We start from the raw sequence: 17,824 nt of genomic DNA, 5'->3' as shown, positions 1-17,824 counted from the left end.
AAAAATGAGCTGGAGTTGAAAAACACTGAAGAACGAGATTGACAGAGAGAAATCTTTATTTTTCACGGCAGAACAAAGCATTTGTTTCCAAAATAAGAACAAAGTAAAACATCCAAGTATCACCTTCACCGAACACTTAAGGAGAACATGTTGATTTGGTGTTTTTACTGTTTTATACTTTTTTCGTATTATGTTTTTAGCACTTAAACAGGTAGAGGAGGTGGAGTCTAACTAAATTGGTGCAATTTTCCAGTCAAACAAGAAAGTGGGTCTGAAAGCGACCGCTTACGTTTTAATGCCTACGGGCTGTGACTACTGATGGCAGTGGAAATCAATAGTCGGGACAGATAAACACTTGTGTTAACTCAGCGAGTCAGCGGATCCGAGTCAGTTGCATGTTTGGGGTGTTCGTTCCATCAAGCGAGTTTTCCGAACCATGTGAATAATTTTTCTGAGTAGAACCCGGATCACATGCTTCAACAGGTCTCTGATTAGTTCTCGCTTTGACTAAACGTTGCTCTGGTGACAACCTGAGTCTTTTGTTATCAGTGGATACAGAGAAACAGCAACACCCTTCCCCCCCAAACCACACTTATCTGTACATTTGCACCAATTTATTTAACTGGGTTTATAAGCAATCTGACAGGTTGATGTATTTACATGTTTGTCAGTTGTGAAACGTGCCACAGCATTTGTAAGAGCTTGCTGTTGTATGTCTTATTGGGGTCTTCTTCTCCTGAAGGGAACGCCGGTTCGCCTCAGTCGGCCACTCTACGGTAGAAGTAAAGGTAGCCCAGGTCTTTGGGAGGTTTCTCTGAAGCACAAACCTTCTGATCGTTGAAGATGACCCATCTATGAAAACAAAATACAAAAAAAAAAAAAAACATATTAACCAACAAATCAAAAAAATAAAATAAAAACAAGAAAAATATTTTTTAATCCTGGTGGAAGCAATTGTGAGGGTTTATTATTTTTATGTGAACTTTGGTGCCCCCTACTGTGCAAATTTAAGATTTCCATGATTCTCAGATTTTACCAGGACTGCTTTGAATATTTACAGAGCAAGAAGTAATTTTCATTTATATAGCGCTTTTTATAGATATATATGTGCGCCACAAGAAAAAAAGAAATGATAAAAACAAGTAGTTAAGTAAAAACTTGTCTAAATAAGCACAAGAAGCTCAGTGCCAATGCATCTTCAAGCATTAGAATATAATTAAGCAGTTCATCTATTTCAGAAAGCGAATTAAACTGAAAAAAAAAACGAGACTTTTATAGATTCTGGCCACACAGTGGAACATTTCAGTGTATACTTCTGTTAATTTAGCTCAAAGCTAACAAAAACCCAAAATTCAGTTTCTCAATAAGTTTATAACACAAGACCAAAAAGCAGAAATGTTAGCCTACTGAAAAGAAGTCCATTCACTGTGCAGTATGTGCATTGAACACTTGGTCAGGGCTCCTGTAGCCGGATTTACTACATCAATGAGGTGTTACAAAAGCCCAAAGTGCTTTAATAGTCTGCTATTAAAGCACTCTGGACATAGGCAGACTTCAGCCTATGTTCTGGATTTAACTGTGTGTAGTGCCTCTTGAAGCACTGACTCCACCTGATGCTCACACCTTGTTAACATCCATCAAACTGTTGAATGGGTGTGCTTCACAATCCCCTATTGGCTGTGGTTATCACTATTGCTTTGCACCCTGTTTTACCACACTTTTTCCTTCCACTCAACTTTCCATGCATGGGTAAAGCATTCTGAATGCATCCAAACTATTCATTTTCCTTTTCACAAATAACTTGTTAAAACTGATTGTTAAACCAATATATCACTTTGTACTGAATCTACATAATCCAAGTTTCATCTTATAAGTAGAATAAGTGACATAAATCAACTTTATAGTAAACAACAATAACTTAGTATAATTTATCTCAGGAAATTATTCTAATTTACTGAGATGCAACTGTATTTTATCTAATGCTTTAGTTTAAAATAGAAAAGACATAAAAACAGTTGAGCATCCAGATGGAATAGTCGGATTTAGACATAATTTGGTACATATTATTCAATTTGCAAGAAGCTGGTACATCTAGAGTGACACCAGAGGACAAAAGTGGCAGCGTAATGAGTTGAGTGATTTACTCCAGGCTCTTCCCAGAGGGTCCAACAATCAGGCAGAAAATCTGACCCATAGATGCAATACCATTAAAGGGCTATAAATGGATTTAACAGTGGTTGGATTTGTGTTTGCATGAGGCTGGATGGTCGTATTGTGCAGATACCCAGTATGTGATGTACAGCTGACCACCTATAGGTATTCAAGGGCAACCACACAGATTGTTTCACCACGTGTCATCATGCTGTGAAGAGTACACCCTAAATCCCAAGCAGCTGCATGATAAGACAACCCAGCATCATGCAAACTTCTCTCAAACTAAATGAGGCACTGGATACTTTATATATGCCTTTAGGGGCAATTATGTTCACAGATCCGGACATATAAAGAATCCCATTGGCCTAAGAGACAAATATAAAAAAAAACTGATATTCACAGCAGCCCTGGGATTGTCCTCCATGGGCTTAGTGACTAGGATCAACAACAACCAAGATCAGTAAGTGGGGACCTTCATTTATTGTTTTGACTGACAGATGCCTGATAACCACAACCATACACCCTTTTCTTGGCTTGCTAACTCCTTGAAAAATCAATCACATCATCCCTGGTTTAAACTTGCACCAAATAGACACAACCTTTAGCTGTATAAAAGAACATTTAAAAGTTAGCAACATATATATATATATATATATATATATATATAATGACTCACTGCTGGTCTTTCTTGATGTGACAGACATAGTGGCCACACATGGTGCTCGTCCCCATGTGACTGATGAATGCGAACAACTCGTACTCTTAACAGGAAGAAAATAAACATTCAGTCATAAACAAAGCACAGACAGCCTGTGAGGGAGACAGTGTGAGAAAACGGGTAATTCTGACCGCTACTCTCTCATTAACTCACTTCCTGGTCCATCCCTGACGCGAGGTCCGGGGGGAGGATCCCTGCCTCCCTCGCTTTCTGCAGCCGAGCGGCCACCTTCGGAGACGTCCATGGACTCCAGGTCATCCAGGTGGGAGAAGATCCAGTCCACTGCACGGTCCAGGACGTTACTCTGTTACAGATATATGTTAAGTGTGAAGTATGACAAAATATTTGACAAATTCAATGGACGAAAAGACTTTTATTGAGTCTCTTAAATGTTTCCTAAGATATTTTATAAGATGATCATAAATCTCTTTTTTTAGCCCTGTGTTTTGTAGCTGCAAACCACCGACTGAAATGCAGATCTAAAAACATGACAGATCCTCCTTGCTTCACAGTTGTCTGGAGGCGCTCACGGCTGTACAATTTCCATCATTCTTCATGAAAGCTGGCGTTTTGAACCAAAATTTTCAAATCTACATTACTAGTCCTTTGCCAAGACATCTTCTTGCAAGACTTTGGAACTTTTTAATTGGACATATCTTGCATACAATGTTAAAATTGTGCAGGTGCAGTATTTTAAGGCTGTTGTACCTACTTTTGTCTTTAAATAGTCCAGTTCCCTTGAATTTTTCCAAATTTCAGTGGATTATACAATAAAATACAGTAGGGCTGAGTGATATGGAAAAAAATCCTATCACGATAATATTTTTCACATCAGTCCATATCAATATATATCACAATATAAAACAAATCACTATTTTTGTCAATCTTTAACGTTCCCTGGTACTATGAAGTGAGATTTGAAGATATCAGAAGTTTAGTCTTGATTTAAAAATTTATTTTCAAATATTAAACATGTCATTGAATATTATTCAAATGTTTGGATAAATAAAACCAGAATCAGCTTTATTACAAAGTTGGCACACACAAATGAGGAAAATGACTCCGGTACACTTTGCTCTCAGTGAAGATTTTTTTTTTTGTCAATATGAACGGAAATAAAAAACATATTTTAAATATCCATATATACACAAGTGTCTTTACAAAAGAACATGATGTGAAATCAGTCCAAGTATGCATGGTGTTGTTCTGGAACTGTTAAGTGACCAGAGAAAGAGCCTGGAGGAAGAAACTGTCTCTGTGGCGGCTGGTTTTAGCAAACAACGCTCTGTAGCGCCGACCTGAAGGTAAAAACCTAAACAGTTTAAAAGAGGTATATTTTAAACTACAAACTTATTTTGCAACACGATAAACTACTGCATTTGTGATTTCTCTGTCGCTACGATTTTTTATCAGAAGGCATGAGAAAGCCGACTCTATGGTCGGTTATTGCCGCTGTACGGGTCTTGTTTTCGGGTAGATGAGAGGTGGCTTAGCACTCACTCTCGTCTGGGATTGTAAAGTTTTACATTCTGCGTGCTCCAGTGTGTGGCACTGGTTAAGGTGATCAAACAGATTGTTGGTATTCCCTGATTTTGTCAGAACATGTGCTCGATGTCGTTCGCTGGGTCTTACGTCTTTTCGTCTTTGGGGAACTCATTTCTTTTCTCTTTTTCCAGTGTCCTACCTGTTACCTGAAGTAAGAGGCTACAGCTGCATAAGCATTAGCTGTTAGCGTCTGGCTGCTACTGTGCTGTCTGTGTCAACGTAACTTTGCATGGCTCTATTCCAGCCATATGATTGGTCCAGCTCGGAGCAACTCTTATAATCAATGGCTATTTATCTTATCCATATATTGAAGGTCTCTATCAACCCTTTCTCATATGTCTATGGAGGAAAAATTATATTGCAATATAGATATTGCTATCGTTTTATTGCCCAGCTCTAAAACACAGCAAATATTGAGCTAAACGGTTCACCCACTCGTAGAGCTTTTTAATGCTTCTCAAATTGTTATATTGCGCTTTTATTCCCATAGATGCAACAAAGGAAATGTAGGGAAAAATCATTTTTTACAACAAATTGTTAAGTTTGTGCTACGTTTTATGCCATTGGGTTTTACCAAAAAAGAACAATAAGATTTAAGTGTTTTCTATTTTATTGTGATGTCATGGCTACTTGTTTTCATGCTTTATGGTATTCTGGTTGTTTTGTTTAGAGATGCACTAATAGTAAATGAAGCTTTGTGAAAAAGCAGCAAAGGTCTAAAGAAATGTATCAGAATAGAGCCAGAAAGCCTGGACATTTTTAAACACATAAGAAGGTGAAAACAAAGCAAAAACTTCATTAAATGTTCCTTTTATAAACTGAATTGAGTGAATTAAGGCTGAGGAAATTCATCAACACAACCAGGCAAATTTTCCAAATGGAAGACAGTGTGATTCTAACCGTTGCTCTGAGCGCTTTGGTTGCCTGATCTCGACTGAAGCCCATGGAGACAATAGTTGCCAGGTGCTCTTCAGAGAGGCTCTCTGTGGGAGTGGTTCCTGGTCCAGAACTGCTGCCGGGCAACACAAGGGGTGCAGAGAAGTCTGCAGACAACCAGGAGACAGAAACATGAACACCGTAGAGCCCACTTACAATGCTGCTTGGAAAATTCCCAGTTTCTACACACCAGGATCGTCCATGTGGCTCATGATCCAGTTCATGGCAGCATCAATTCCAGTGTTCCCAGTGTAGTAGACAGCTTTCCTGCAGGCTTCCAGCGGAAATCCCATTTCACACAACTGGGACACAGTGGAGTCATCAAGGACTGGAGCTGGGATACAGTTGACAGGAAACAGTTGAATTACTCAGATGTGTTTTATTAAAAATTTACTCACTAGTTTCCATTTTTCTAAACTAACAATTAAGGACATCAAAATAAAAACTGGTAGAAAAAAAAAAAAACCTTAGTTTAATTTGAAATCAATTTTAAAGGAAGAAAAAGTAAACTAAAAAGGCAACGGACGGACTGATGGAAACAGAAAAGGTAGAAAAAGGAAAAGAAGGAAAACAGGTGAGGACAAATAAGTGGCAGGAGGAGGAAAACAGCAGAAAGGACAGACAGACTGACACAGCAGTGGGGAGTAGAGGGAGTCGTCGTCCTCGATGCCATGCGAACCCAGGATACCTTTGACCTCCACATCTGGGGTCATGAGCGGGGGTGGGGCCACCTCTGGTAGAAGCTCCTCCCCTGGCTGCTGGCCGGTTGCACGCAACGCGCTCAGGTCCAGGTTGTCGGGAACGTCGATGCTCACATCTGTCGAGAGAAATTCATTAACAGTTTGAGCTACTCGAAAAGAAAGGATGACTTTCAGTAGACCTGGGCCAAAACAAATGAATTATGCATCATCAAAAAGGTAAGAGGTGGAGTGATTTTTTAGGTGTTGCAGAGTATATCCTCCTTTCTACTCCTTGTCTACCACCACTGTTAGAAACAGAACCCTAACCCAAAAAATTATTCTGTCAACTTTTTATCTTTTTTACAAATAAAATCTGAAAAGACTGGTGTGCAAAATCAATTTTTTGGGTCTTGCCCCAGATTTTTAACTGTATTTTGGACAGGACTTTGACTAGGACGTTCTAACACAGCAATATGCTTTGATCTAAACTATCCCATTTGTAGCTCTGGCTGCATGTTTAGGGTTGTGGTCCTGATGGAAGCCAAGTCTCATATCTTCTGCAGCCACTAACAGGATTTCTTCCCTGTCTTTAGCTTCATCTAACTTCTTATCACCTCTCACCTGCTTCCAAGTCCCTGCTGAAAAAAAAGGAATCCACATAGCATAATGCTGCCAACACCAAGCTTCACCATGAGATGATCTCTTCAAGGTGATATGCAGTGTTCATTTTCTGGGATAAACAGCATTTTGCATGCAGGGCACCAAGTTTTACATGTTTTCTGTGTCCGGCCAGCAGATTCTCTTGTGCTATGCCAAAATCTTATTATATATTGCTTTGCAACCTAACCATAATTAAAACTTCTTCACAACTTTCTTCCTGACATCTGCTGTGTTCCTTGGTCTTCGTGATGCTGTTTGTTCAATAATGTTCTTTAACAAACCTCTGAGGCTGGATTTATAATGAAATTAAATTACACATAGCTGGACCCGATCTCCTAATAAGGTGATGGATTACACCGGAATTTATTTCGAGGTATCAGAGTAAAAAATTAATATTTTACCATAAGTGATGCCTAATAGATGTTTTTTTTTTTACTGCATATCTGATTCATCCAACTGCCTATGACGCTATTTTTCCAGTATCTGCATCACTTAACTGCATTTCCTGTAAGCACGGAGGGCAGAAATCGTACTTAAGCAAGCTATAAGTCAGCTGTGACTGTAAAAAGAATTGCAAAAATAGCCAGAGCATCTATTTCCAAGACGTAAATATTTCTGCAGTGAGAAACTGGAACAAGTAGGAGTTGCTCGGAAATCTTAAACATTCACCACAGTCTAGCCCAAGACTTTTTATTCTGTCTCAAACTTTCCAAACTAATTAAAATATACATACTTGAGCTGGAAATATAAGGATTTATTCTGCTTCCTACAAATACCAAACAATCTCTTTTCTCACCAAGTTTCTTGGGCACCCAGTCAAGGCCAAAGGTGAACTTTTTAATCTGGATAACCAGGTGGTCGGGGAAAGAGGCAAAGCGGGTTGTTCTGACAGAAGAGAAGAGATGACACAGATAAAGACATTTTAAACCCTCTTCTAGTTCCTCGGTGTCAGGTTATGTGATGCTGTCTTGCTTCATACTTGGTAGCAGAGGTTTTGGCTTGAACAGCGGAGCTCCAGAAGTCTGTGAGGACCTCTGGTTCACTGAGAGCTGCCATGCAGGCTGTGAAGGGGATCTGGGCTCGCACCGTAGGAGCTGATGTGTCCCCCTGCTCACGGCGGCGCTCCGCCTCCTGGAGCTCTTCTGGGAGTCAGAAAATCAACAGCTATTAAAAAAACCTACAACTAAAATGTTGTATTTAGAGCACTCTCGAGACTTTCTCAGGTAAAACCCATATCATGTAAATGACATACAGATTTGGTGAATGTAATTAAATTGAAGATTAGGAGCAACACGGTGGCCTATCAGCACCTTACCTGTGTTTGTAGCCTGGTCCATGGGCACGGGCAGCTGTACAATGTAATCCACACGCTGTGTGTACTTGGCTTTTTGTGACTGCTGACAAACTATCTTCTCCTCCACCAGAAACCTGAAGGCTTCAGATGGGTTGGGTCCAGATCGACAGTTTCTCTGTAAAAGAAAAGGTGTGATTATTTAACTGGGAAGCTGAGGACTAAAAGGAAAAAGAAAGGACAGAGAGTAGCTTTACCTCCACCATGTTAATGAAGTGCAATAAAAACTCCTGAGCATCCTGTTGTCGATTGGTAGAAAACTCTGGGTGGCCCCGCCCAACAAGTGCTTTAAACATTTGTGGTGCAATCCCAATTTGGTCACCCTACGGGAAAAGCACAAACAGAACAGAAACTGGACTGGTTTAGATCAAATATTTGTTATCTCTAATTCCCAAAATGAGCATCTTAAGATTGTCGAGACGTGATTTCTTCTTCTCACCCTGGGTTCAGATGCACCGTTTTCATCTCCAGGATCTGGAGCGGGTTTGGAGTAATCCCCTGACAACAGGCCATAGCCGAGCTTGGCTCTGTGAAGAACAAACAAAATAGACATCAATGCCCTTCCAGCATGCATCATTAAGGAGGCTCATAAATAAAAGGGATGTATTTTAAAATTTTTTTTGGATAAGCATCCTGAAAAATAAAAGCAGATTGTTTAAAGCGAACTACACCCTCCATACTCTGGTATGTTTCCGTTTAGCTGATTTCAAAGTCAATGAAAACATGGGAATGTGTATGAAACTTCTAAAAAAAATTCCAATCACAGACGGATTGTAAAAACTTCTAAATCGCCCAGAGATCTAACATTTCTTCTTACTCTTATTGCTGCTCCACCCGGAGTTGGTTTCAGGCAATTTATGGGAATTTTGGAGCTTGTTATACATAATGAACTCACACTTGAGTTTTGAAGTCCTGGGTTGGGTCATTTGGTGCTTCATCAATGATCTTGTCAATGTTAGACACATACCTGCAAGGCATGAATACAAAGGGATGAAATAAATGAACAGTGTCCTCGTTAGTTTATAACAATTTAAACCAGAATGTAAATGATTTGAGGATACTGACTTGCTCTCGAAGTCTGGGATGGTGAAGAGCACTTGCATGACAGAATTGAGGTAGCAGCTGTTTCCCAGGTTCTTCATGCCAGTCAGACCAGTTCCAAAAAGAGGCTTTAGGGTGGTCCCCGACTCCTGGATTACTTCCCACTCCCCTACTCGCTGGTTTACAGCAATTTCCAACTCTGTCATTGTCCGCTCAGTCTGAAAGGAGAACGTTCAGAGGCGTAAGTGACAACGCTGGGCAAGTCCGGATATACAAAGGTAACAGAATGTCAAACAAATCTAGAGAACTTTTTTAAATCTCAGTGCTAAGAGCTGCAATCTGCCTTCTGCTTTATTGTAACACTTCTCCTACAGCCCGTCTGTGCAGCATCATTAGCCACATGAAGAAATACATCAGCAAGGCAACAACATTACAGTGCACAGCGAGAGGTATATAGATCCTAGGCGTCGACGTTAGTGCAATCTGTGCTCTGCATAAGATAAGCAGCTGGCAAAGAAATTAAAAGCAGCAGGGATTCAGACAACATACAGGTGCCTGGGAAATCTGAGAAAGAAGCCAGATGAAGAGTAGCTTCAATAGATGCTTGAATAGATTATCTCAACATTACTACACAAATTAAACATAAAATATGTACACATTTAAAGTGTAATGTCAAAGCAAGAGATGACTACATGATCATCAGACTTCAAGCAAAATATTTACACCAACATGAGCTCCTGTGTAATTATTTTATTGGCTCCACAGGTAAATTTTATAATTTAAAATCATACAAAACACAATCCATGAGTACTTTATGAGGAAAAGCAAGCCCCATCTGAGCGGATGAGTACCAGGAGGACCAGAGTCTATTATCTGGCGTCTATTATAGCTCCGTCTGCAAGAACTCAAACTGATTTAGGAAACTGGAAGAAAGACAGAAAAATTAACACATCTGTTGGTCAGACAACAAAATTTTCTGAAGAAACGTACCTTCTCCATGGTCATCATGTCGATGCCAAAGTGAGCTAGGTGCTCGGGTAGTTTGGAGTCCAGCACCATGTCGTCCTCATCATAGGAATACACATCTGGACAAACAGAACAGTGGTGGAAACTGAGAACAATGATGTACAGACAGATGCATAGTCTACACAAGGGCTGCAACAATCTGTTGACCTAATCTATGACTGTATATGGAAAAATGTTGAACTAAATATTAATGCCATCAAGTAAACATAACTGTTTCTTATGACATCACAATATTTTCCAATATTATTCTGCATCGCAAAGATTTCTAATACCCTAAAGCCCAATATTTTACCCTTTAGTTTCAGCGAGTAAAGTAAGTGCATCATATGCATACGTTTTTTATTGGTATTGTTAATGTTTGCCATAGGGCTGCACAACATCAGGAAAATGCCTGATTACTGCGATGTTGACTCTGATTATAATTAACCCACAATTTCTTGACTTTTGATTTTTCCATCGCTACATTTTCCCCATCGTTTTCTATTACATTTATCATCTCAGCCACTAAAAACATACATATGGTGTGCATTAAGGGCAGCTACAGACAACCCCACAATGGTTGGCAGGCTGTGAATGAGCAGGACTTGAAATATAAGATATCCCAAAAACAATATGCTAAGGAATACCGTTTCAGTTTTATTTGTAATCGCATTAGGAGCAACATTAAATAAAAGCATAAGACAACATTGAAGTTTCCATCCAATGTGGTACTCAAGCTGCAGCTATTTTAATTCAATTCAATTCGGTTTTATTAATATAGCGCTAATTCACAACACATGTCGTCTCAAGGCACTTCACAAAGGGTTTGGAATGGTGAGGGGTTGTTGGGGAGGTTAGATTAAACTACTGAGTGTTAGAGTTTGGCCATTTTAGAATGGGCTATGTGTAGGGTTACTAAGTAAAATAATAAACTGATAAAGTTTGTCCATGTAGAGCCTACTGGTGGCCATTGTTATACTAAAAACCACAAGGACTGGGGATACATCTCCCTGTCAGACTGATTATAACCATTGGAAAAGAGAAGGGGTCATGCAGGTAGCAGAAATGGAGGGTGTGTTTGCACCTCAACCATAACTGAGCCGGTTTAGGCTAAACCTGACTCCCCCTTACTCCGTCCAACAGCGAGGAAGGAAAGCAGAGGTTAAAATAATTGGTGAGTGTTGTTTCATGTTGCATTGTGTGAAAGGTGTGTAACTTTAAAATGGGCTAACTCAATTCAATCGAATCATATAGATTTCAAGTCAGGTACATACATTCAAATTAATCCTAACCATTGAACAGTGCAGTTAGATTCAGTTATTTATTCAAATTGGATAAAAAGTTTTTCTATCTATGGAAACCCAGCAGATTGCATCCAGTCAGTGACTTGTAGCATTCACTCCTCCTGGATGAGCATGTAGTGACAGTGGACAGTCACTGGCGTTGACTTTGCAGCAATCCCTCATACTGAGCATGCATGTAGCGACAGTGGAGAGGAAAAACTCCCTTTTAACAGGAAGAAACCTCCAGCAGAACCAGGCTCTGTGTGAGCGGTCATCTGCCACGACCGACTGGGGGTTTGAGAGAACAGAGCTGAGACACAAAGAGAACAAAGAAGCACTGATCCAGGAGTACTTTCTATTTTGCTGTTTATGTTGTGTTTGGATAACCTTAGTTAGGCTTTTAATTCAAAATGAAAAATACCTAGTCCACTCAAACCTTGACTGAAATATCTTACATTGAACAGCTACACCTTAAATCCTAATTTGTGATTTTTTTTTTTTTACAGAATCCAGTTTATTTTTACATGGCCTTTTGCAGAATTCATACTTCACATGAACAGACGTAGTTTACATGCCAAATGAAGGACTAACTTCCCTTTTTCTATTTTCCCTAAAATAGAACAAAAGTCTACAAATCCCAAACTGCGTTTTAAAGAATCTGTAATTTCTATTGAATAGGCCTACACACTAAAGCAAGTTTAAAAAGGTGTCATTTAAACATGCACTGAACTAAAAACAGAGGCTGAGTCCACAGAAAGCAGATGTTTTGGGACAATTAATGACAGAATAGTCACCTAGCAAAATTGTCATTAGTTCCATCCCTTATTTATACATTTACAAACATTCACAGTAAACAGAACAGCCATGATACGCTGATTATGTGTTCTCCATCTATAACCTTTACCATAGAAAAATCTAAATGTGTCCTCTGCTTACCAGCACCATCAGGAGTGATTGTACCCAGTTTGACAGCAAGCGGGTACCCTGTCTCCTGGAAATGGAGAAGGGCGTGGTTGTTGCCTCCAGAGCCATCAAAGTACCTGCGGCCACACAGCACTTTACCATCTGTAAGGTTCATCCAGATGTTCTCCTGCAGGTCGCACACCTCACACCGCCAGCCACTGTGAAGGGCAAAAAGAGGATCAAAACCTCTGAGATCAAAGTTCTGTCACTCATTGGGCAAAATGGCACCAAAGATTTTTAACCATTAAAAAGAGGCTACATGTATGTATTACTATGGAGAACGGAGAAGACGACACCCAGAAGCTACCAACAGATTAAATGTAATAATGGCTGCGTTGGCAAACTGACAGAAACTACATTGTTGGTTTGGGCATTCACTATAAAATAACTAAACATTAATAAAAGTGCACAAACTCATCTAGTGGACATGTTTACTACTCTTACTTTCATCTACACAAGGTAGTAGGTAGTGTTGTAGACAAGACCATCTACCAGGAGGCAGATTAAAAACCACAACCATGAGGGAGGCGAGACTAAGTCCAAGATCAAGGTACGAGACAATTTTCAAGACCATTGCTGTCAGCATAATAATGTAATTGCTGCTGGAAAGATTTAAAGAAAAACTTCCTCTGGCTGCTCATTAGCAAGCTAACCTATGAAAAGGCTTCAGACTAACTGTTGTACTGGTACACCTAACTTTTTCAGGTAGGTGCTCGGCCACAACATTTAGCTGGACCCCAACTTGCGTGTAAGGTGATCCTCACCTTCATGCCGCTTGTCCATTAAATCTGACAAGCTAGTAACAAGTTCAACAGAAACCAGAGCACTCTGAAGAGCGCATATATCCTGCTAAATGTTATTAGACTCAGCAATAGCTGCAGGCAGTGAGTGAAGGTGACAAGTGGAGGACTCAACTCACTTAGCGGTCTGTTTCTGCATGTTGTACAGACACAAAAAAAACTTTCGTATGTTTGCCTTGGAAAATGTTCCTCCTTATTTTCTCATCCCTCTCATCATCTTATACTCGGCATGCAGTGGAACAGATGACGGCGTTGGTAAAAACAATTGTATTGGTTTCATGTGAATTCATCCAGGAGTTCCCCACCAAGTTGAAGTAATAAAAAGGGTGTTGCATCTACAGCTTTGAATGGTCTTGAGAAAAAAAACAATCTTCAGTCCAGTACATCCGAGACACAGACAAGATGACTCTGAACATCTGGTCTCGAGTAAGGCTGAAACAATTCCTCATATAATCCAAGCAACTCATTTACTAAAATTCCTCCAGGAAAATGATTTGCCTCGGCGAGGGGCAAAAAGAAACAACAGGAAAACGGCACAAAGCTTCAAACGTTTAGGATCATTTTAAACTCAGCAGAAAACAGTGCAGTGCATGTACTGCACAACTGAATTAGCATCCCATGTTGCAACACCTGAGCAGGAAACATCCACTGCAGCAGCGGATCTCGACTCCCACAGCTAAGTTGCATGTTTATTATCAACTTGGACTTCGAAAGCGACCAGAAAGACGCATTTCACTGACGGACCACTTCCATAAACAGATGTCTGCAGAACGAGACCACTTACGTGCTTGAGGAAACTGAAAGTGAGGTTCGATATATAAAAGGCAGCTTTTATTATGCCTGAATTTAAATTTTCTGATTACCTTTTTGATAGGTAATGTGCAATTATTTCTCATTTTTCTGATTTTGCACAAAAAAACAGGAAGAGTAACTTGGCACTTAAGTACAGAACAAGGTTTCTATTTTAATATACTTGGATAACATTATGCCTTTGGGGATAAAAATATCTCTTAAAATCCAGAATGCAATACGCAAGTGAGACTTTATGCACTATACTAGAGTGGCGGCTAGCACTGTGTTGATGTTAAAGTCAACCAGAAAGGACTGAGCTGCATATGCATCCTTTGCTACCAATGTTCAAGTGTACACTATAGATTTTAGGCAATAAAGTGTTTTTTTTTTTTTAAAGGAATTGAATTATTTGTAGGGGCTGCACAGTGGCGCAGTGGGTAGGGCCGTTGCCTTGCAGCAAGAAGGTTCTTGGTTCGATTCCCTTTTTGCATGGAGTTTGCATGTTCTCCCCGTGCATGCGTGGGTTCTCTCCGGGTACTCCGGCTTCCTCCCACAGTCCAAAGACATGCCTGTTAGGTTAAATGGTCACTCTAAATTGCCCTTAGGTGTATGAATGATTGTCTGCATGGTTGTTTGTGTGTTGCCCTGTGATAGACTGGCGACCTGTCCAAGGTGTACCCCGCCTCTCGCCCATAGACTGCTGGAGATAGGCACCAGCTTCCCACAACCCACTATGGAATAAGTGGTAGAAAATGACTGACTGACTGACTGACTGATTAAAAAAGCTTAAGCAGTTAAATGAAAAATTTGCAAAACACACCCATTTCTTATTTCAGAATATTTAATGAAGTACTTGATTGCTAAAAAAATTGTTAGCTGCAGCCCTAGTCTTGAGTCTCACAACACTAATAGTAACACACTGCTAACAACCACAGGGTGGTGGTAATGCCGCAAGCTTTTTGCTAACATTTTTTTGAAGGCTAGAAAGCTTTTTAAAGCACACCTACCATGTGAAGCAGTCTCGACCTCTTTTGTCCATTTGGAAAGTATTAAAAAGTGGAAAATGTGGTCACAGCCAGAACAAACACCTTCTCCTCCATTTTGACCCACTGGACGAGTGAACATTACAGAACGAAGTTACCGGTACATCCCACCAACCTCTGAATGTGTGATTTCATTGAATTCAGACAGTGAGCAACAGTCCTAAATACTAAAGCCGCTTCTAACATTAACCGTTAGATATGTTCTCAGGTCAGACTTGTGTTTTAATGGAGACATAAGACATTGCTTGTTGTACCAACAACTACACTGTAGAGATCTGTCACTATGTCTTTGGCTATGTGAGTGAGCATGAGTGCAACTTAATAAAACTACTGCTTAAAATTTATTTTAAGCAGTAGTTTTATTAAAATGCACATCCTGAAATACATAGAAGAATAACTTTATTAAACCAACAGCTGTGAGTTCACCTGGGAGGGATCTTGACTCCATTGTCAAGCTGTTTAAGGTCAGCAGCATGCTTTGACTCCTGTCTCACCTCTCCGTCCCACTGTTGAACTTGTAAGGTATGAGACACTGAGTCTGCTGCCATGATACCGGTCATGGACAGAGACACCTGGAAGTACAGCAGAGAAAGCAAAGACTTTAGAACAGCTGATGGCGAAATTTCTCAGTGACATAATTCGTAAGCATGATAAAGTCTAGAGCCAAAAATGTATTAGTGGATGAAAATTGACTCAATGTTCCTATCTCTATAGAATAAAACCACAAAACTTGTAAAGTTTAAGACCAGAGGAGCTTAGTAGCTGTCAGTGTGTCTCAATATAATGTCTAATGTAACAGAATAAGTTACCCGCTCTCTAACAACATCAGCCATTGTGGCAAGGTCTTCTGAGGTCACTTCCTGCTTGTCTGGTAAAATGACCACCTTCACATCCTCCTCATATAGTTCCTGCTCTACGTCAAAACCTCCTTCAATCCCTGGAAAAAAAAGAAACAATAATGACGCTAACACATGATGTAGATATTTCACATGTCCATGGCTGCCAGAAGTTTTCACTCTGTGGTCCAACGAGACTTTTCATGGAAGTCACGATTATGCTTGAGTGCAGGTTCTGAAGCTGCCTATTAGACTGTGCTGCTGACACTCACTGCAGCTATTTTTTTTTAAACCTTAAATAACACTAAACAGTTAATCTACCTATTCAACAAGTGGCATGAGTCTAGAAAAACAACATTCCTCAACCCTAACTACACACGTTGGCCTTAGAAGTATTATTATTAATATTTATTTTGTGGCCATGTTGTACATTTGCCTGTAAAAATGAATGTGCTTTCGGAATCCACGGTACGAATCGTTCTGCAGCCTTCTGACATGGAGCGGACAAACACATTTTTTGTTTGGGTTTTTGAGTTTGGGGATTGTCACGCTACCAAATAAAAATAAATTTAAACAGAAATATAAAAAATAAATGTAAAAAATAATCACAGAGAGCAAGGTGGAGTGAATTAAATATGCAGAACAAAATACTCTATAAAATCAATCACTAAAAGACCAAAGAAAAGCTAGATTTATATGGCTAAACATTAATCCTAATCACTCCTAAAATGTATTAAAGAATACATCAAAATGGGTGAGCTGTAGCTTTTGACCTGATGTTCATCTGATCTAAACACAATTGAAAAACCTTGGATTAAGTTCAAATCAGTAACAAGATATGTCCATGTACACTTATTCCCCGCTACAGTGATTTTCATGTTGCCATGCACCACTATTCCTTCAGAAAATCTGTTTTCCTTCAACTTACATCCCTATGCCCACTAGTGGAGTTGTGACTAGCTTTTCAAACTTCTTCATGCTACCATAAATCCCTTCAGAAAAACTCACCTATTGCCAGTCTAGTGGGCTTTTTCTTAGGTGGGTGTCCAGAGCCAGAGTTATTTTCATCTTCCTTCTGTAAGCAAAATATATCAAAATCATGATATGAAATCAGACAAATGTCAAAAAAACTGACATACATACATATATATATACATACATATATATATATATATATATATATATATATATATATATATATATAAGTCTACCTTAGTCTTACGAGTCCGGGTAATGTGCAAGTAAGCCCTCTGACCAGTCCTAGCATGGTGTCTGTCCACGTACTGGCTACCAAAGCCCAGAAAACTGTTCATGCACACGTACAGGCCTCCTTCACTCTCCTGTAAAGAAAGAACATGTTCTCACTGTTAGACGAAAAAGCCATAACTCGCAACAACAAATCGTAACACAAGAAACTAAAACTGAAGCACATCAATGGATCCAGATGACAAAGCATCCGTTGCTGTAGCTTCTGTCAATCTCCTAAGCTTTACTACTTAGCAGCTAATGATACAATTTGAGCACAAAACCAAGATAAGATAGAGAGTGGTTAACGTATGGGACATTATGAGCAAATCCATATTAAATGCAGTTTATCCAGAGTTATACATGTTAATAAAGTTTGCTGGTTTGCTACTTTGACAGTTATACCAGTTAGCTACACAGCTAGCGCAGCTAACTTTCCATCACAGAGCATTACTAGCTTAGCGTCACGCTAGCCTGCTAGTTAGCCAAAACAAGGAAATCTAGTTTAAAGTAAGAGAAGTGTTGGAATTTTTCTTTCCACACTACGGCAAATGGCACGAATAAATTAGAAAAACTAGCACTATTTTTCTGGTTAGCCGAGGTAGTGATTTTTAAAAGAAGAAGGCTCACCGGTGAGGAAAATGACAGGGCGCATTCGTCTTTGTGGACACGGTCCCCGGGCTTTGGGACGCGAATTGTGGATAAAACTGACATCAAAACCTCACCAACGTCCGCCATTGCGAGATCGCTACTTCTGCCTTTCAGTGGGACG

General features: G+C 39.7%; 1 protein-coding gene across 1 annotated transcript; it reads right to left on the bottom strand.

The window, feature by feature from the left end:
- Positions 1-38: 38 nt before the first annotated feature.
- Positions 39-17,816, bottom strand: usp5 (ubiquitin specific peptidase 5 (isopeptidase T)). Its single transcript, XM_047360642.1, has 20 exons — positions 17,683-17,816; positions 17,019-17,147; positions 16,816-16,882; positions 15,781-15,908; positions 15,398-15,543; positions 12,310-12,494; positions 10,076-10,170; positions 9,110-9,303; positions 8,940-9,011; positions 8,484-8,571; positions 8,242-8,367; positions 8,009-8,162; positions 7,673-7,835; positions 7,490-7,578; positions 5,985-6,170; positions 5,544-5,687; positions 5,318-5,460; positions 3,026-3,176; positions 2,831-2,915; positions 39-852 (listed from the first exon to the last, which is right to left on the bottom strand). Exons 1-20 carry the CDS (start codon positions 17,788-17,790, stop codon positions 759-761), a joined length of 2,547 nt encoding a protein of 848 aa, XP_047216598.1. The 5' UTR covers positions 17,791-17,816; the 3' UTR covers positions 39-758.
- Between the last annotated feature and the right edge of the window lie 8 nt (positions 17,817-17,824).

The sequence above is a fragment of the Girardinichthys multiradiatus genome, chromosome 3 (genome assembly GCF_021462225.1).
Source record: "Girardinichthys multiradiatus isolate DD_20200921_A chromosome 3, DD_fGirMul_XY1, whole genome shotgun sequence".
In the NCBI taxonomy this organism is placed as follows: Eukaryota; Metazoa; Chordata; class Actinopteri; order Cyprinodontiformes; family Goodeidae; genus Girardinichthys; species Girardinichthys multiradiatus.
The sequence above is the reverse complement of the archived record's forward strand: the minus strand, read 5'-3'. Positions and strand labels throughout refer to the sequence as shown.

What these genes read in the sequence shown, in the direction of transcription:
- usp5 (XM_047360642.1), bottom strand. Translation starts at nt 17,790, where the DNA reads ATGGCGGACGTTGGTGAGGTTTTGATGTCAGTTTTATCCACAATTCGC. An exon ending in ACTTCATTAACATGGTGGAG is followed by an intron (nt 8,163 to 8,241) that starts GTAAAGCTACTC and finishes TTTCTTTTACAG; the next exon opens with AGAAACTGTCGATCTGGACC. An exon ending in CCAAAGCGCTCAGAGCAACG is followed by an intron (nt 3,177 to 5,317) that starts GTTAGAATCACA and finishes TATCTGTAACAG; the next exon opens with AGTAACGTCCTGGACCGTGC.